This window comes from Gopherus flavomarginatus, chromosome 4 (assembly GCF_025201925.1).
Source record: "Gopherus flavomarginatus isolate rGopFla2 chromosome 4, rGopFla2.mat.asm, whole genome shotgun sequence".
Classification (NCBI taxonomy): Eukaryota; Metazoa; Chordata; order Testudines; family Testudinidae; genus Gopherus; species Gopherus flavomarginatus.
Window position 1 is genome coordinate 95,294,821 of NC_066620.1, and position 21,104 is coordinate 95,315,924.

Sequence of the window (21,104 nt, forward strand, 5' to 3'; positions counted from 1 at the left end):
ACCACCCCTCTAGCTTCCACAAAAGTTAAGATCAGTGGAGGAATTATTGGGTGGAATTCTATTCAATGTGTTTATGCAGATCAGGAGGTTCTCAAAGCAGAGAGCAACTGCTTTATATAATTGAAATCTAGTGTTTTGGAAAATTACACACACCTTTCCACTTCAATGTAGTGTATTTACTTCAAAAATGTTCTAAACATATAATGCAGAAATCTTTGTTCTATCACCAGTTTAAGGAAATTGGGCTCTGGGGATTGTAATATGCATGCAGGTTTGCCATCTTGACACTAAAGGTGGAACAACACTAAAGGGCTTGATTTGTTCAGCTGCTGAAAAGCTGCACTAAACTAGACCTATCAAAACACTGAGATCAGCCCTCCAAAAAAGTAATTTTGTAATTTAACAGTCAGGGTGGTACTGGGGAGGAGGAGAGCTTGTGTGGCCTAAAGTCCCCTTCTTCCCCCTCCCCCCCAGCACAAAGGCCAAGCATTATGCAGCAGTAAAGGTGGCATGATACGGGCATTGCCATCCCTAACTTCTGCAGTTCTGCACTGCTGTTGGTGGTGGCACTGTCTTCAGAGCTGGGTGCCCAGCCAGCAGTCGCTGCTGTCCAGCTGCCCAGCTCTTGAAGCAGCACCTGCAACCAGCAGCAGCACAGAAGTAAGAATGGTAGTAGGGCACTAGCAAGTCTGCTGTGAAAAGTGATATACCTCTACCTTGATATAATGCAGTAAAGCGGGGGGGGCTGCGCCCTCCAGCGGATCAAAGCAAGTTTGATATAATGTGGTAAGGTTTTTTGGTTCCCGAGGACAGCGTGTAGAGGTGTATTTGTTAATGCCACATTTCACAGCCTCCCAGCTAGCTGGCAAGTCTCTCTGAAGTCTGTGCTAATGTCTGGCATGAAAAGTGATGGACAAAGCGCTCCCCCCTGGTCCCCCCCCCAATTAAACTACCTATTTTTTAAAAAAAAACTCTTCTGCTTATAGCAATGAAACATTTTTATTGAAGTCTTAATTTAAAAGTAGTGAGAAAAGGTAAATTCATTTTAACATGTAAAATAAATAAAATATTTAATTTATATGGGAGAGATGGTGGTCTCACTTAGTGGTTTGCTGTCTGAAAGGGGTTGCCAATATAAAAAGTTTGAGAACCACTGGATTAAGTTATATTGACTATTAGCCTTAAAATCTGTCAAACCCTCCTCAGAGGGTACTTGTGCCATTTGTCTAGTGGATAAGGTGCTGCGTTGGGAATCAAGGTTTTTTCCCAGTTCTGTCACTGACTCGCTGTGTGAGCTTGGGTAACCTGTTTCCCCTACCACCCATTTGTCTATCATGTCTGTTTAGATTGTAAACTCCGTAATGGCAAGGATTCTTAATGGAGTTTTGTACTGTGCTTAGGACAATTTGGCCCTGATATCTGTTGAAGCCTTTAAGTACCGCTGTAATACAAATACTTGATGTATGAAAACAGAATCCAGCTCATTTTTCTAGCTTTGCTCTGTATTAACAGGGACAGCAAGTAGTAACTTGTCATGAAAACAGGCAAATACAGACAGCTATTATATAAAAGAGATCTGTTGAATAAGAATGTGGCATTTTTAGTCGTACTTCTCAGTAAAACTGCACTTTAAGCCAGTTTCCTAGTAACTGTCAGTCTTCCTAGCCTTTAAACCATCAATTTTCATGAAAAAGTGCTGTTAGTTAACACCTATTAAATGTGCTGTTCTGTCTCAAGTTTAACGTTTCAGGAAGCAGCATTTCACTGCAGTGCCTACTGCAGATGAGTTTTCTCTGGGGTTATGGAATAGATGCTATTATAGGAACATATGTCAAAGGCAGGAGTTAAAGCACAGTAAATAACCTCAGTGTAGGATTTTCACTCCTGGATATTATGCCCTCCTGGCTCTTCAGATTTTTGCCCATCTGTGGCACCTGTAGGTTGGCTGTATGGCAGAGCTTTTCCCTACTCAGAACATTCCAACCCCAGGTACCTCAGAGGCTCGAACATTTGAGCTAGTTCCTTTTTGACTAGTCAAGAAAGGAACTTTCTATATGAGCTGTCTGACATATGAAGGTTAATTGTGTGTAATAAAAGGTTCCCTTGAGTCTGTTTACACAGTAGATTCCACTTATTAGCAACTGCCAAATAGTACCTTTTTACTGGCAACCAAGGTGCTAAGCGGAAGGCAGGTTTCTGAATCAACAGCCAAGGAAGGAAACAAAGGGCTGCAGCCCCTAGAAAATCTTGCAGGCAGGGTAGCAGGGGAGAGAGACTGCAGCCCATGTGCCAGAGCTTTCTGTGGGGAGCAAGGCGACTGGGAGCCAGTGGGGCTGCACTGTATCTCTCCCTGTGCTCTCTGGGGTTGGGGATAAGCACATCCAAGTGCTTCCTTGCCTGTATGTAGTTCCCTGGCAGGGCACAACTTGGAGAATGCAAGGAGAGAGGTAGCATGTGATTCTGACATCTAGGCTGTAACCCCCTGCCCACAATCTCCCATCTCAGCCTGCAGCCCTATACCTCCTGGGTGGTCCCTATGTGCAGATGGGTGTGCCACACTGCAGCCCCAGCAGGAAGCACTGGGATCAACTATGCCCCAGATGCAGGCAGGGAAGGCATGTCCTCGCACTTCCTTCCCTGGCTTCAGGTGGCAACTTTAAAAAACAAAAAAACCCAGCATGTATTTGCCAATATCAGAATCCCCTTAACGTTGTGTTAATGGGATGGGATTGGTTCCTGTCAACATTGTTATTAACTGGAAGTTGCTAATATCAGGATTGCTATTAGCAGAATCTATAGTACTTCCAAGACGAAGAGTTGGGAGACCTGGTTGGGGAACACCATGCTTTCTGGAGCAAAGCTTTCTGAAACTGAGTGAACATCTGAAGCAAAACTCTTACAGCTTGTCTACACTGGCACTTTATAGTACTTCAACTTCCTTGCTATGGGGTGTGAAAAAACACCTGTCCCCCCCCCCCCCCTGCAAGTTTCAGCACTGTAACATGCCAGTATAGACAGTGAACCAGCGCTGGGAGCCATGTCCCTCCTGGAGGGTTGTGATGGGTTTGTTTTTTTTAAATAAGAGCGCTGGTAAAACCTTCTTCCAATACTGTGCTGCAACTACACAAGCCATGTTAAAGTGCTCATGGCAGCATTTTAATGTTGCCCATGAAGATGTGCCTTCAGTCTCCTGGGATTGATCCTGGTCATCCAAACAGAAAAGAGAAATCACATTTGTCTGGGTCGGTATGAGATTATTAGACCACTTGCAGCAAGTTAAGAGTGTTGTTTTAGATTGCTGTTCGCTTCCAAGTTTAGTAGGTATAGGGTTCTCAAGGAGGTTTCCCAACTCCTGAAGTTTTGGTAGGAGCCTACAAAAGGGTCAGCAGCTGTGAATGCAAACTATCTGCCACAGAGTTTGAATGTTAAGATGTGCCTAACACTGTTATAGTAGAGCAGTTGTGAAATTAACACATGGGTTGTCAGTTTGCATGTAAACTGGTGGTTTCTTGCAAGGAACAAGCTAGAGTATTTTGAAGCCTCTTGAAAAATTAGGCTGGAGCAAGCTCGGTATTCAGACTTTATGTTAAACTACAGGAGTGGTGGAGCCCCCCCCCCCAACAAACAAACAAACCAACCACCCACACAATTTAAGAGCCAAGGGAAGGAGGGATAGCTCAGTGGTTTGAGCATTGGCCTGCTAAACCCAGGGTTGTGAGTTCAATCCTTGAGGGGGCCACTTAGGGATCCAGGGCAAAAATCAGTATTTGGTCCTGCTAGTGAAGGCAGGGGGCTGGACTTGATGACCTTTCAAGGTCCCTTCCAGTTCTAGGAGATAGGTATATCTCCAATTATTATATTATAATTTCATAAATGTATAGCGGGCACAAGACCCCAGAATGAATCCTGTATGGTATTTTCCAAGAAATAATAATTTAAGGTGAGTAATTTTGTTCTTAAATTGATATTTTAAGTGTGAGAACTTAGTAGAAATTCCAAAGGAAATCTTGAATAAAAAGCTGGCCATCAAATAGAACAGACTGAAAATGCTCCTATAAATTAGGAGATAGCAACTTTTAACAGAAATATTATTTACTGGGTGCATACATGTTATTCCTAGGAGTCAGGTGCTCTCGTAAAGATTTTATTTTGACAATTCACTGTAACTGAATTTTCTCAAATTAGACTTTTTTCAGACCTTTAAACAAATGGAAAAATCTCTTTAGGCAAGGAATGATTGCAAGAATGGTCTTATTTAAGTGAAATTCTGAAGTTGTGGTGTCTCATGGTCATTACTAAAACATTAGTCTTATTGTATACCTTACCATTTGATAAAGACCTCTTGAAGTCCGCTGTTAAGTCAGATGGGAGCTCATTGCTTTGAAAATCTAGTTTTATTTAGTAGTCTATTTTTTCCCTTGTTAAAGATTTTGACCTGGATGCCCAAATGCCACTCTCTTCTCTCCCCCCCCCCCCATTTTGTTTGCATCAGAATGGTGTAAATCTAGAGTCTCTTCTTGAATAAATGGATAGTATTCTGTGGCTAGAGTATCCAAAAGATGGCAAACTGCTTCTGTGCCAATAACTTAACCATTTGTCTCCATTCATTGGATTTTCAGAAGACAACCCTGGCTTGAACAAGCCAAGAAAACTTCCCAACTTCACACCTTATTTATTTTCACTGTCTAAATCTGCTTGTATGTTGTGCGTTTGTCTTTTTTCTTTTTATTTTGTTTGATAGTTTTTGCATTTGGGAACACAATAATATTTAAACAAACAAGTAAAGTGTTCCATATATTCATGGCTAAATAGTAAACATGAATGGTCCAAAGTTTTGTCCAGAATAACACGAACAACCTTCTAAGACTTCTAGTATGTCACTTTTAGAAAGTAGTGATTTTTTTTCATCCTTTAGTTCAGAAGCAGAATTAAACATGACTTTCATGGTTGAAAGTCATTCCCCCCCCCCCCATCTTTTTAACTAGCATAACAGATCTAATGTGTATATACCTGCATGTTTCCCTTGTGATCTATTCTGGTTATAGTAGAAATGTGTATTATGTTAGTGTTTAAACAAAGATGCCTCAGTCTAATGAATCAAGGTTCAGAAATGTTTGTTTTTCCTCACTCAATAGGTGGAAGCAATATGAAGCGTATGTACAGGCTCTGGAGGGCAAATACACAGATCTTAATTGTAAGTTAGTCCACTTTCAAAGTCATAAATGTTACACAATTCTGTTTAAATACAGTGTCAAGTGATTTATATGCCTTGTTTAAAAAAAAATTGCAGTAGGGAATAATAATCTGGACAGAAGGGGTTGGCTACCTGGCTGGTACACTGGCCAGGATGGTTTAGTATAGGTCACAAGACCTGCATCCTCTAGAGCAGATTCTCTCTCTTCCCCCACCACTTCCTCTCACTCCCCCCCCCCCCCCCCCGCCTGTACATTCAATCAGTTGTCTTCTCTTGAAGGTCTTCCAGTGCCGCCTTCATCTATCAGTAAATTTTCTGTTTTTGTTTGGGCACATTTAGAATTAGCAGGTGTGTCCAGACCCAGGAGGGGAAGAGAAATACATGCCCCTTTTAAGACACTTTGGCAATCTGGGCCATTCAGACCCATCATATTATCCTGTGAAAGAGAGACTGTTTTACAAAACCATTATAGGATGAGAAGTGAAGGGATTTTTGGCTAGGGGAAGCGGTCTAAAATGAATCACCAGTTAAGTCTTGTATATGTCATGTATCTTAATTTACCCCTTTTGAATATTCACCAGCTGTTCTTTAACTGTAGCTATTATCTTTTGAAAGAGAAGAGGAGAGACTTCTACCCACCCCAAGATTGGATGAATGGGTGTGTTTTAGGGGTAGCTGAGTTACCAATTCTAGTTATCTGTCACTAACTGGACTGGCAGCTAAAATAATTGATTTACCACCTAGTCTTTTCTCCCAGCTTTCAAATCTTGAATTCTTTGTACCACTGCTCTTTATGGTGGCTTTGCTCTCTCTTTCAACCTGTCTTTATCACGCTTGCTTTGAGAGAGACTGACATCTAATTGGTTTCATGCTGCTTGTTGCACGTACAAAACCACAAACTGAAATGAGTTTATACCATAGGTTTCCCTCTGTGCTGGAGCCACTCTAGCCCTGTAGAAATGCATTAAATGGATTGGATATGTAACTTTCACTCTAATGCTCCTGCCATGTTCAGGTGCAGGAGCAGTAGTACCAGCACTAATAGTCAGTGACTAAAACTAGTACAGATTTTAAACAAACAATAGTTTTATCTTAAATTGTCCCTAAAGCTAGTTTTAAACTTTTCCATTGTGTGCATTGAGAGCTCAAGTCGTTTAAAATAACATTACTAAATAGCAGTTCTACATCTTGTCATTTTAGTTGATAAATGCTACGAGCAAAACAAAAAGGTTATATCTGGTGTCTGATGGTGCTTCCATCGAAGCCAGACATTGGCAAAAGTTCTGTTACAATGTCAGTAGAAACAAAAATTGAATCCCCAACTTCCATTTCCAAGATATCTAATATAAATGTTTTAACATGGTATGTTTGGTTGGAATGAAACTTTTAAATGTGATTGGATTGCCATCTCTGAAGTTTTTGTAATGTCAAAATGTGACCGTGGGGTTTTGACATTCCAGCTTGAGTATTGTCTAAAAACAGTGCTGCTTAGAAAATGAGCACTATTGCTGAGAATGCACACTCCTCACCTGTACTGGTTTCTTTCTGAAGAACTTGCCCTCCCTTAGTACCAGTGCAGCTCCTTGGGTGGTGGTAGCAAAGTTGGAGTGCTAGTGAAGAAGAGGCATAGGCAGTGGCTGGTTTACACTACTGCTATTGCAGTTGCTACTACTGGTATTTAACATGATAGAAAGTTTTCAAAAAAGGACTAGTAGAAACTGCCTAACGGACTCTCAAATTTAAAATGGACTCGAGAGTAATTCCATTATCTAAACCTAGATGTTTTTCTTTAACCTATTTTAAAAGCAACCAAGCTTTCTAGACTATTAAAGTTTGTGCTTTCTGTATTTGTCATTATTAGCTAATGATGTAACTGGATTGAGAGAGTCTGAAGAGAAGCTGAAGCAGCAACAGCAAGAGTCTGCCCGAAGAGAGAATATCCTGGTGATGAGGCTGGCAACTAAGGAGCAGGAAATGCAAGAGTGTACTGTAAGTATTTAATATTGATTAAATGTCTTAATGTTACAGGAATGTGTTCTCAGCTGAGCATGTACTGCATATTGTTAGTATCTTGTGGGGAAGAAAATAGGATCAGAATCTAAAGAGTAATTTAATGATGGAAGAATATATATTACATTAAACTACACCTCTACCTCAATATAACGCTGTCCTCCGGAGCCAAAAAAATCTTACTGAGTTATAGGTGAAACTGCGTTATATTGAACTTGCCTTGATCCACTGGAGTGTGCAGCCCCGCTCCTCCGGAGCACTGCTTTACTGCGTTATATCCAAATTTGTGTTCTGTCGAGGTAGTGATATATAGCAGACATTCCTCTCCTGATGAGTGCCACTAATTCAAGTACTGTTACATTCATAAACAATTCTGTACTTTTGCTGCTGCTAACCTGTTACATGAGTCCATTTCCGTAATAGTTTATCAAATACATAAATGTCAAATAACTTCACTCTGGATATGGGAGCAGACTTTGGAAGTCAATGGCATTTTATCCTTAAGTGCCAAGAATCAATGTCTAATGCTGGAGCTTCTGGTCTGACATTCATATTGGTGTTGGGTTACTGTTTTTTTGTTATCCTTCCCCCGATTCAGATTAGGTAGACAGTGCAGTAATTTTAGGAAAGGGGGCTTGGATTTTTTTTCTGATCAGAATTCTTTTGAAATTTAGCAGCTCAGTTTTTTCTTTTCCCTCAGAGTTACGCTTCCGTTGCTCCTCTTTTATATTTAATTTTTTTCTTTCTACTCTTCTCTGCCTCCCCTCCCCACTTTTCTGATTCTGATTTTTTTTTTTCTATCTTTAATTTGGCCTCTGGGGATTTCTCTTTCCTTGTCTGAGATTCTCATTTTCTCCTTTTTACATGTTTGTTCCATATCACCTCTACCTTTCTTACCTAGTCAAGTATGTTTCTTCAGCGAGCAGCTCATGAGAGAGCGTGCGCACTGTAAAATGCTTCCTAATCCTAGAGGTTTAGTGTGCCATCCATCCACAGTGCACTCCTAGGATCTGCTTGCATGGGGGACAAAGACCTAAGCTCTGTTGAGAACAGTTTCACAACCCCCTTCCCTTTCTCCAACCTTCCTTTCTCCTCCTTTGGGATCACAGAGGTACCAGAAGTAGTAGTGTGGAACAGATTATCTGGCTTACACCACTGGTGCAGAACCACTATTGAAACATTGTCACAGTCCTCTACTCATGCTGTGAGAGTTAAGAAATGAGAGGGTTTAAAAATTTTCCTTTTCCCCCATACTCTTATTTACAAATGAATGACTTCAACAATTTTTCTTGTAAAGCATGTTATTTTCGGTTCAGATTTTTGAAATATGTACAGAAATAATTTTTATTTTGTTAGGTAGTCTGATTAAACTTTTTCTGAAGTGAGTCTGTAGAACATAGATCAATTGTTGAATTCAAGTGTGTGTGTATGGCATACCCCTGAGCTTGAAAGATTTAATTATCCAGTAGTTGTAGATATGAGATTACGCATTTTGATAATCATGTAAATCCTTATAATGATGCATCCTTACCTTGGGTACTGCTCCTTTGTGTCAGGATGCAGTTTTGCCAGGGGTCCTCATCTTTGGCTGTGGCTTATTATTTTCTTGGCCCTGAGATGGCCTCGCTCTTCTTCTTTGGCCTGGCTGTCCTGCCAGCTTACATACAAGTTCACTCCCCTTCTGGGGTAAGAAAAGGTCCAACTGAAAGTCCAAAACAAATGCTCAGATTTATGGTCCTTCTGCCTTCTCAGGGTCTACCGAAGTACTCTGCTTCTTGGCCCCTTCTCCTGGCCCCTGTGGAGCTTCTTGGTTCTGCCCCAGGACTCCCCTACTGCCTCCTTTCCCCAGGGACTCCGGCCACTTCACTTAAGGCCTATGAGGAGTAGGGAGACCTCTCTCACAGCTCAGCCACCAGAGTCTACTCTGCTCCCTGTGGGTTTCTTAGCCCCTCTTCCCCTTCTGAAACACTGGCCCCAAGACAGTGTCCCTGGATGCCTGGCCACTTCCAGGAGCTCGCCATAGGCATTAGCTCTACAGTAGAGCTCTGCTCTCTAACCACAACCAACCCCAAGCTACTAGGCTGCACATGCAGGAGTATCCTATCTCCTCTACAGCAGCTCCCCCTGTACTGCATTCTCAGCTGTATTTAAGTCCTTCCTGATTCTCTGCAGCTGGGTCACTGATTAAGTTGCCATATCGCCATCAGCTGGGGTTAGCTGGTAGGTCAGGACAGGGCTGAGCCTGGTTTGCCTTAGAGACAGCCAGCCTGTGACAAATCCTGTGAGGTTTTCTTGGCTAGGGTTTTGGGCTTTTTTGTTTTTTGTTTTTAACTCTTTCAGAATTGATTTTTGCAATGCACTCTTTGAGGAAGCTTGGTATGTTTTAAGTGGTGTTAGAAACCTGCTTTTATAACATTGGAAGTGAAGTACTTTCATAAAGTACAGTACTGGCAGCATTATATATGAGGGGGAGCAAATGTAAGTAAAAAATGGGTTGAATGCTGGGGTTTTGTAGACTAACAAAACAAGTTAGTGAGGTCTCACTTTTAGTAGAAAGATGAAGCCTGTTTAGTGAAATATTCTATGTAAAATAATATACTGTGTGGATTAGGTAATTTGGCAAAATACTGTATGACACCACAGGGCATTCACTAACTTTTGACTGTTTAACTTTGCAGCTGTAATGTTTAGTGTAGTTTTGTATATAATATGTTTATATAGAGGGGAATATGTAATAAACATGTTCTTGGAAAGAATCTGTGAAAAAAGGCTTTGTAATAAATTGGTTGACAGGTTGAAGTTTGTTTGAAAGACCTCCTGTAAACAATTAAAATAAAACTGGTATTCTGGTTGAAATCCACTGTTTCACTTGGACATCTTAAAGTTGCATAATTAAAATAAAATCTAATCAGTCGGAGTTTAAACTGGTTTCAGGGACTAAATCTGCCCCTGGGTCTTCACTGCTGTTTTCAATGGTAGTGGTCTTTCATTCAGATTATTATTATTATTATTATTATTATTATTATTTTATTTTATTTTAGGGGGGGTGTGTGTGTTTTGTTCCCTGTTGCTATATGAAAGACTCCTTTAATAGCATAAACTGACTATACAAAGAGAAGTCAAGCTAATTGGACATGCGGTTCTGTCAAATGCACAAAATAAACTAAAAAAACAATTTTATTATCATGTATACAAAGCAACCTCAATCCTGCAGGCGGATCCTTCACTTCAGTGGAACTTTACTTAGGTACAAGGTTTTTCCCCTGCACACCTACCTGCAGTATTGGGGTGTGTAAGTGACCACGGCAGTTAAAAATCAAACAGAAGTGTAATTTTAAAGTTTGTTCCTTTCAGCCTGTGAAACTCTTAATTTACTTTATTGCTGTAATCAAGAAACATGAGAGAGGCTTAGGAAGCATTTTAAACTGAATTTAATATAAACAGATTCTGCCTGTGCTAAGGAGATGTAATTTTAACAAATAGATGGATTTAGAATTCAAATACTTCTGTTTAGCACCCCTTTTAAAGTAAAATATATAAAGATCTGGTTTTTAAGTTGAAAGAATTCACACTTCCAAAAATGTATTTGAATGAGTCATATTTAAATACAGTAACAGGAGTTCTATAAGTAATTCATGTGCTAAAGGAAAATGGGTAAATTGAAAGTAAATACTAATCTAACCATTATTCTAAAGGATTTCATTACTGGATTGCAGATTCTGCAAGAGAACCTAAATCCAACAAAAAACGAGGGCTTTTGTTTGAAGTATAGCTTACATTCATTTAAAACAAGATAGATAATTAAGTTTCATACTCAGTAACAAAACACAGATTTTCAATCTCAGCTTTGATATATATACATTTTTTTTAATAAGAATACTGCAAATAATACGAACCACATCAAAGGTGCCTGTTTGTGGTCTTCAAAAATACATGAGGATTTCAGACAAACAATTTGGAAATAGTAAGAACCACTATTTATTTGTCAACATTAATGTTATCACCCTGATTAGGCCTACATTACACCTATATGGAAACTATTCAATTTCTAATTTGACTCTGGGAAAACTCAGTGTGTTTTTGATACTCTTCCTACTTATAGTCACCTTTCAAAAGAATACAAACAGTACAAAAATAGAGGATTATAGTAACCTAAATGCTACTCTTATTATGCAAACCTAAATTGAGGTGGTATGAAGAATTATATTTGGGAGAGAGGAACAAAATTTGTAACCTTCAAATTTAAAGTAAATTGAGTTGTATTTTTTTCTATTCTGGGTTCATTTTCCTACTGATTATACTTTAGTTAATACTGCTATCTGCATGTGAATTTTCCAGTTACAATATGGAAGAAAAATGAGCTTCTGTTAACTCCATCAGCAGAAAAATGTGGCTTTTTAACTCTGGCCATTCTGTAATCCATTGAAGCTTTTAAAATTATAAATGAGTAACAATTTTTCTCTCGTTTTATGCAGAATCAGATTCAGTACCTCAAGCAAGTCCAGCAGCCTAGTGTTGCCCAACTGAGATCAACAATGGTGGACCCAGCCATCAACTTGTTTTTCCTAAAAATGAAAGGTGAACTGGAACAGACTAAAGACAAACTGGAACAAGCCCAAAATGAACTGAGTGCCTGGAAATTTACGCCTGATAGGTAAACAAAACAAATACTCCCCAGTCAAGACTTCCCTGACAGTCTCACTGCGAGAATGCTATGGTGGGACAGCCAAGTACTCGTTTCCACACCAAGACTCAGACGTTTTGAGCCAAAAAGCCACATTCTTATACTGTCCAGCTTGTAATGCTTAATGTAAAACTTACCAGATGAACCTTGTGTTTCAGCTTTTTTCTCCCCCTTTGCTTCAGAGGCCTGATGGCGTCGGACTATTCTGAAGAAGTGGCCACCTCTGAAAATTTTTTCCTTTCTAGAACATGTAGACACGTGCAAAGTGGTTCTATTTGAAGAAATAGAGGGAGAAACAGAAGTCTTAAGTCTGTGGCACACTGTGTCTACAGACAGTTTGGAGGAGAGAGAACCTAGAGATTTTAAATCATGAATTGAACATGTAAAATTCCAGTAAAATGTAAAAATGGAATATGCTTTGCTCTTAACCTTGAGCCTAGTGACTTAGAGACACTGTAAGTCAGTTTTGCCAATAAGACTGTGGACTTCCTGCTTGTTCACTGAACTGCTGGGTCAAAACTCAAGGAGGTGAATTTTGCATTAAAGAGTTTATTTGCTAACCAGCTTTAAATAGCCATGAGAGAGTGCTATTTCATATCGCATCAGTGGTAGTGTACACTTTTGACTGACTGTTTAGCATTTGGGCTATATAGCGTTTCACTGAGCCGTAAGTCAATATGATTTTAAATAACAGATTGTTCTCTGGATGGTTGATGATACTGTGAACTCGCAAGTAGGACTGTATAAAATACAGGTACTATCTAATTGCAGGTTTTAAATTGTTTGAAGCAATATATTTGATCACAACTAGAGTGTATGATGAGGAAAACCTAGTTGTGATAAGTATTTCACTGCATGTTTCCATGCAGAAATTAGAATTTTTCAAACTTCTATTCTGAGCACTGATCTCAATGCTCCATATATAAGGCACACATAATGACAACTGTCTTCAGTGTTGGTGTGGGGTATTTTTTTGTTTCATTGTATGCCTGTTTTTGTATTGCACTTCTATATAAAATGTGCCTTGAAAGAGTTGTTAATATAGAACTTAAGGAACATGAGTGGTCATACTATTGTACTGTGAAACTTTTGAGGTAATGAACGAGAATGTTACTTTTAAGATGTCTCGTTCTCTGAAAGAGGGAAGACCATATTCTTCCAAAAAAAAAAAAAAAAATTAAATGCATGCATCCTTCTGGCTGGAATCAATCAAGGAGCTTTGCTACTCTATTGATGCCTTTTTATAATGTTGTCCCAAGTTATTTGCAAGAATAGTAATATGGGACAGCTCAGAGTGGACATTTGAGATGTGTAAGTGTGCAGAGAAACGTGAAATTATGTGGACTGGTATAGTGCTCATGTATTTTTAGCCAATTAATTTGTCATCAGAACATTTAATGTTCTAGATATAGTCAATCAGGCATTATTTCATGACTCTAACACTGGAAAGTTCAGTGTAACCACAAAATTTAAAAAAACAAACCTACCTAAACCCCCAAATCCATCAGGTTCAGTTTTATGAAAGGTAATGTATTCTACCAGGTGGGTAGACGACAACTGCTTATTGTTGAAAATGCAGTTTTCATTAAGATCACTTAAATTTTAATTCAACTCACTCAAACTGTTGTGTGCTTCAGATAATTAATGTGGGAGAGAAAGAGTAGTGCGCTTGTGTGTAGGCTTATTGTTACCTAAGCAATGGATTTACATCAAAAGGAAACCTTAACATTTTTGAACTTCAAAAAAAAAAATTATACATATATTGAACCTACTTTGCTGTGGCAGTATTATGTAAGGTTTTAGTGGTCTAGCATCAAAACAAAGGTAAGACTTTTATTAGTGAACAATTCTGTTAATGTGTTACCAAATTTGAAATTACTATTTACTATAATATGCAGTCAAAAAAGCCAGCCATGCTGATTGCTTGGTTAACTTGGAGTTTATAAATCAGTTAATTTTATTTAGATAAAGGATGCAGAACTGTCCTCTGGATCAAAATGTGTTGTATGACACTGAGGTAACAGATGTTTCCTACCACTTTGTCTTAATTTCAAGCAGAAGTATTTAGAAATCTTTTTTTTGCTAATTTTTATATAGTCTTGAGTGGGGAGTTTATGTTGTGTTTAAATGTAAGTGATAAAAGAGAACTGAACAATATTCCCTAATTCAAATTCTATGTAACTTGAGTCTAATCATGGTGCAAGTATATAAATACACATTAGATATGTGCAGGAAATAGAATGCAAGGAATCAACAATGTATTTCTAGTCTGTTTAGTTATTTAAGGAACTCTTTTATTTGTCATTTGGGTTCATGATTTTATTTTCATCGGTAAAGGGATAATGAGTCAAACTGCTCAAGCTGTAAAGAAATTGTAGAAATTTTCATTTATCGTTTCACTAGGAACTGTTTCCCATTTATTGTCCCGTCCTTGTGTATAACCGCTCTTATTTCATGGCACCTCATCTCGTGTTTGAAAGAGTTGATGATCTCCTTCAAAATCGTAAATTGTTCTGAACTAACAAACACACGTCTGCTCCAATACCACTGCAGGCCCAAGTTTATCATCAAGCCTGGGACTTCATTGTAGTAAATGCATACAGCATTATCCTTGCTGACAGATGTTTAGAGGGGGAAAGAAGTGAGTGGTTTTATTAAACCATTTAAATCACCATTTAAACATTCAGTACATAATACGCATTTTTGTTTAAATAAAATGTCAGCAGAAACTTCACTTACAGAAAGCTTACTGCTACAGATGTTAGTCTTGAAATTTAACTGCTTCCATTTTTACAGGTTTTATAGTATATGTTCACATAAATTTGTTAAACATACAATTGCAAAACCTGGTTCTGGGACTTTAATCAGTCATTCTAAGATTTACTGCCTTTGATATTCTTGCATGTATTATCTATCTTTATTACGTAATTCAACATGCAAGGAAGGTTTATTCAAACTCAGTAGTGCAAAATGTTTAGACAATCTTGAGGGGAAAGTTAAATTGCATTATAGGTAACTGTGCAAATTCCTATACCGGTAATAAAAGCAAAAGGTTTGTTGTGGCAGGAACAGACATCGTGAAGAAATTAACAGGCATTCTAGAATTGTGCAAAGCTTCTGAGGTTGTTAATAGTGCATACTAAAATATGCAACAGTTGGCAATGGCTGTTATGAAGACATTACATGATTATAAACTTTTGAAATCTATAGTGGTAATAAATACAGAATAAAAGTTTACCAGCAGCAGGAACTTGGAAATGCCTAAATCATTGCCTATTTGCCTAAAAGCTTTTGCAATATCTGTCACATTTGGTTAAGTCCAAAGTAGTCCTAGTTTACACAGAATAAATAAGCATCCCATAGAAAAAACTTACCTTAAATTGTATTACTTGTATTGTATTAGGTCAGCACAACTCTAAGCTTCAAGAACTTGGCATTGGACATCACATCAAGATAAAGAACAGGTTGCTGTATTAAACACATTTGCAGGCTTCCAGGACTTTACGCAGCCAGATTCCTTCTGGAGCAGCCCATCTGAAAGATGTGGGACAGTCAGTTGGAAGACTTTAAATGGGACAGTTGGCAGAACTTTTAAAAACCTGAAGTGTTAAAAGCTTGAATGCTTAAGCAGTAGCTAATTGAGAGATTATTTGAAGTGACTTTTGGCTGGGCACCAGTTTTGCTGTGGTTGTGAAGCATACTAGCAATCCCCCCCCCTTTTTTAATATGCAAAATTTCATTCTGCCCTTGTAACTTTATTATACACTCTCAAGCTGACCTCCTCAGACTTGTTACCCTAATACAAGTCCTGACGTTCAATCACAAACCTGATTAATTCTGTTTTTCCAGGCTTTCATTTCCTGTGGAAAAAGAGGACTGCTTCATTATATATGTTGCTGAACCTCAAAGAAGGCAAAATATTTGTGGTTACTTTCCTAGCTTTGGCAGACCAACAGTGTTAAAGGGTGCTTTAGCTCTCACTTTTATTTTGTGATGAAATAAACATTATTGCCTATATATTAATTTGCATATTAGTTCCTATAATGCTCTACATTGCAGTTTTAACATGTATATCTTAAATCTTCATGTGTTCCTGATTTTGCAAAAAGCAGAATATCAAATCTGCTTTTTCCCTATGAAGTACTTTTGGTCTGGTGTTTCCTGGCTTTTGATCACCAGATACTCTTAAAGGGACACTGTCAACTTTCAAATCTGGTCAAACTAAAAAAAACAACCACCAAAAAAAAAAGCTGCTTATACTTGCTCCTGGATCCCTCTGCTGCTTTGTATTTTTCAGCTCCATTTTCTGTTATCTCCTCTCACTCTGTGAAAGAGACAAAGGAGGAGCTTACTGTAGCTATTGGGGAAACAACAAAGCAGTGTATATAGTGTAATCAAAATTGGAAAACATAAATATTTAATCATTCAGGTAAATTAAGTAAGAAGTTTTCATGCTGATCAAAAAATCATTACATTCAATATTCCCCAAACTTGACAAATAAATAAATAAAAGCTGAATAGCTAGTAAAATATTTTTAGTACATAAAGTGAAAAGGAGCACTTTTAATGTTTGTAACTCTGTCTGATTACCAGGCACATACTTAACCTTTTCTTCTTCCTTTGAGAATGGACAAATGCCAAATTGTCTTGATAGTCCAGATGTCAGTAATCAAAAACATTGTGGCCATTCGTATTTACAGTAATAGAATTTGCCTTTCGCTTTTACGGAACAACGACAGAAGAAGATCAACAGACATTGGAACAGCATGTGGTAACTATAGGGAGACTTTCTGCTATGACAATTACCTTGAGGCACAATGTTCCTTAAATTGTGACATGCAGAAATCACATCTCCTATCTCTGTTATAATTGTAATTGAGGAAGATTACAGAAGGTTTTATCTTCATTTTGTGATAGATGGCTCTTTCCTTTGCAGCCAAACAGGCAAAAAGTTAATGGCGAAGTGTCGAATGCTTATCCAGGAGAATCAAGAGCTTGGAAGGCAGCTGTCCCAAGGACGCATTGCACAGCTTGAGGCAGAGCTGGCTTTACAGAAGAAATATAGTGAGGAACTAAAAAGCAGTCAGGATGGTAAGGGCTTTTTTAAGAAAATGGAAGTTGCCTTGCATTTGCACTGGCTTAATTATTTAATCTACCGGTCGTGTGGCTATTGTAAATTTTCCCGTTACTGAGCACGAGACACTTTTATTTATTTTCTTTTCTTTCCCAGAATCAAAGGGACAATGTCAGGTTAAACATACCTTAAACATTCTTATCTGTGGTTCTGGTTGCCTTAGATTACTAAAACAAAAAAATTAAGACTAACTTTGCTGTTTACACTGGGGTGAGTGTCACTTTAAGGTGACGAATGAAACTATTTCACTTTTTGGGTCTGAACACAATATTTTGCACTCTTTGGAGTGCAAATACTGTTGAACTGTAAAATCTAAAACTCTTGATTTTTATTATTTCATGCAAGTTTTAATGGGATATTTTATAGTCTCACTTCATTTGCTAAAAACAGCCTTTTAACAATACCTAAAATAAATTGAAATGTAAAAAGATTGCTGTGAAGATTTCTGTGACTATTGTTTACACAAATGTCTGCAGTATTCACAATCCAAATATTGCAGCATTTATTAGTGCCTCTGAACCTTCAAGTGAAACTACCTGTGAACCAACTACTTTCCCCATAGCCGAAATGGAAAAACAATTCCAAGCCCACTAAATTTCCAGCCTTTAACGGTTCAGTGTTTGTAACATAGGTCAGGAAATTTCTTTTTAAATTTATTGTCCTGAGCGTGACCCTTAGACTTTTTTTATAAAATATTTATTTAAAAAAGAAAGTGTATGAGTTAAGTCTGATATTGTCCCTGAATCCAGTTGCAAAAAAGGAAATCTAAGTGTTCAACAGGACTGTGCAGTTTTTATTTGACTTTGGCTTGTGACATGATGCACTTGTTTTTGAAGATAGGATTATCTGTTTCGTTTGTGAGAAAGCTCATTGTAGAATGGCAGAATGCCTAGAAGAATTAGGGAAAACCGTTCTTACAATTGTGGCATCAGTTTGCAATATGTTACTGAAATAAAGACTACTTTTTCGGTTCCCCAAATTAATGTGTTAAATCACCCAAGTGACTTTTTTTTCCTTCTAAATTTATCAAGTTGGTAATTGAATCAAAGGAAGCGAATGTTCTTTCAAAAATTGCCTCTGCAGATATCTACTTTTGAATATGATACAGTATTACAAGCTTCAGAATAATTTAAAAGCAACCATTAGGAGTATGAGCACAGCTTCCCTGCAGAGTCAAATGTTTTTAAGTGAGATTATAAAAGGCCTGAGATCTTAACCAGCCCACAATTCTATTCTGTTCCACCCATGACCATTCATTTTCTCTTCTTTAAGTTTTCTTTATAGCTGCAAATACTATGAATTAGAGTTCTGAAAAGTTCACTTTTCGAGATACTTTGTTTATAAAACATCAAAATAAAGTAATATAGACTGCATGTTTTGCTTTGTCATCTTTGAGTTAATGTGCAGTTTAATGTAAAAAATGACCAAAGATTGTACTGTGGGATTCCATATTTCTCTTATTGACCCGGTCAAACTTGCCCAATTTGCCAATACAGTTTTTTTTTCCCTGACTCGCAGTATTGCAATCTCAATCCAGGCTATGAGAGGCAAGCTGTTCTGTTCTTTCTTTTGTTATACATCCATACTAAAAATTCTATAGTTGGAACCTGGTTAACAATTCTGTTAATGATGTGCCAGTCAGACTGGAATCCATCTCTCTCCTGTTGTACTCGTTATGCAGGGCTGAAAGGAGGAAAAGTAATTAAAACACTTAGTAGTAAACTAATGATTCTGAATACCTACAAGTAGCCCATATGTTGCATCAGAATGTACTTTGCCCCTTTCTTAATCCCCCCCCCATTTTTTTTTTTAAATGATAGCAGCTAACCTATTGTGTACCTGGAAGTGAAGTTCACTTGCAGCATATTTCCTACTAATACTTTGAGTTCAGCTATTTCCCAGCACGTATTTCTATACCCTCCCTTTGTCCAAGAATGGATTTCTCCACACAAACCCCCACCCTCACCCAATACCTGTTTTTGAAAAAGTATGTAGATGGCAGTTTGGAATTTAGGGTTTCCTCCATTTAAAACATTGCAACATCACACATTTTGCAGATGCAACAGCTAAAATACAGACCTCTAGGAACTTAAGCATACAAACCTTTAGTAATAACTCTGTCTGCTTAGGGTTCTTTTATGTACTGTTTTAGGGTCCAGATGTGTGAGCTATTAAGTGTGTGCTCCAAATGTGTTTTCTCTATATAGAATTGAATGACTTCATCATCCAGCTTGATGAGGAGGTAGAGGGTATGCAGAGTACCATTCTAGTTCTTCAGCAGCAGTTGAAGGAGACTCGCCAGCAGTTGGCTCAGTTCCAGCAGCAGCAGCAGTCCCAGGCCTCAGCCCCAGGTACCAGCAGGACTCCATCTTCTGAGCCTACAGACCAGGGAGAGGCCATGGGTAAAGACTGCAGCCGTCTGGCTAATGGACCCAGCAATGGCAGCTCTTCCCATCAGAGGACGTCTGGGCCTGGATTTTATAGGGAGGGTAGTGGCACAGAAGATGACTTCCCAGCATCTCCAGGGAATGGTAATAAGCTCTCCAACCACTCTGAAGATAGAACTGTCAGAGGCGGTTGTAGCTACATAAACCAACTAAGTACTGGGTATGAAAGTGTAGACTCTCCCACTGGCAGTGAAAACTCACTCACTCACCACTCAAATGACACAGACTCCAATCATGATCCTCAAGAAGAGAAAACAGTGAGCATGAAAGGTAATAGAACTGTGGGTTCTCGTCATGTTCAGAATGGTTTGGACTCCACTGTAAATGTCCAGGGTTCAGTTTTGTAACATTTTTTTCTGCAACACTTTTATACAGTGTCATTTAAATTGGGAGAGGATACTGTCCAGAAACCGTTTAAATTAGTGCATACTCGTCACAGTTTTGCCTTTTTTGTGGGTTTTTTTTTGCTTCAATACCTCTGCCACTTTGGAAATTTTAACAGTTAATTACGTTGAACGTTGCTGAAAGGACATTTGTGTAGGCTCAAGTTATTTTTATATGAGTTAATGTGAAGTTGAAAGTGGAAATTATTTCCACAGAGTATAACATAAATGATGTCTGTACAAATCTGTGTATATCTAGAACCTGTGCTGTGTAAGGGCATTCTTACTCATATTGTTATATTTACACCACATTCAAAATTTGTCATACTAGCTTTGGGTTTGACTGCCAAGGTTGCCCAGTACAGTAGTTTTATCACTAAAGGATGGACTTGTTGAAGGAGTCCTGTAGTAGTTCCAGTGTTATAGTTTTTTTTCCAGCATTCATCTGTGCATTTCTCCTTAGGTGGCCGAATGTTTAAGAAGTTTGTGTGCATAGTTACTCAGTTTTAAGAACTGTTGTATCCTGTTTATGCATATTGCTCTGTGACTCCAATATTCTCTTACCTGTACTGACCAAACCTAAATAAAGACTTTTAATAATGTAATTTATTTTAGTCTGCATTGGTTTCATATGATGTATTTGTATACATTGCATTTTTATTGTATGTGTTTTCTGTTGGGTTATTTGCCCACTACCAATCTACATAGTAAAAAAATCATGCTGAAGACTCAAGTTTGAGGCCTGTGGCATTTTGTTTTGAATAAATAAAAATAAGTTCTTGTAGTTTAATTTCAGGTGGGGCTGGGGGTGTGCTTATCTTGTAAATTCATTTTGTTGTCACCAAATGAAGTGACGATATCATGTGTGAAGAATTGATATTGTAGACTTCATGGTGTCATATATCGGATTCTTAGCAAGGTATAAATGTCTTGTGTGTAAATTCACAAAGAATTAATTTCTTATAGTTTATTCCTGGTTTCATTATAATTAACTTAACCTTGAGTTAAAGCAAATCTGAAACTGCTTTAAAAATCACTTTATATAGTCAGATAAATGTGTATTTTAGTTACAAATTCTTTGGCACTTGAGTTTCTGGTGGCGCACAATCTGCTTTACCAATTTAAAGGTGGCAGTATGAAAACAAGGAGGTAACTTATCTAGTGTCAATGCATTTCTAGTTAAAGGTTAAAATTAAAGCAATTTTAAAAGGTATGGCATTCACTTGTCTGGTGGGTTTAGGGTTAATTTAGA

General features: G+C 38.1%; 1 protein-coding gene across 3 annotated transcripts in view; it reads left to right on the forward strand.

Moving 5' to 3' along the window:
* Positions 1-20,585, forward strand: part of WTAP (WT1 associated protein) — a 41,436-nt gene extending 20,851 nt beyond the window's left edge. For 2 of the 3 annotated variants that reach the window (XM_050949795.1, XM_050949794.1), the window contains exons 4-8: positions 5,136-5,194; positions 7,056-7,183; positions 11,680-11,858; positions 16,825-16,979; positions 19,230-20,585. In XM_050949795.1, coding sequence (XP_050805752.1) covers positions 5,136-5,194; positions 7,056-7,183; positions 11,680-11,858; positions 16,825-16,979; positions 19,230-19,816 — 1,108 coding nt within the window. In that variant the 3' untranslated portion in view covers positions 19,817-20,585. Of the gene's footprint in view, positions 1-5,135; positions 5,195-7,055; positions 7,184-11,679; positions 11,859-12,070; positions 12,417-16,824; positions 16,980-19,229 lie in introns of those variants that run through there. The other variant, XM_050949796.1, reaches the window with a different exon arrangement.
* The last annotated feature ends 519 nt before the right edge of the window (positions 20,586-21,104 follow it).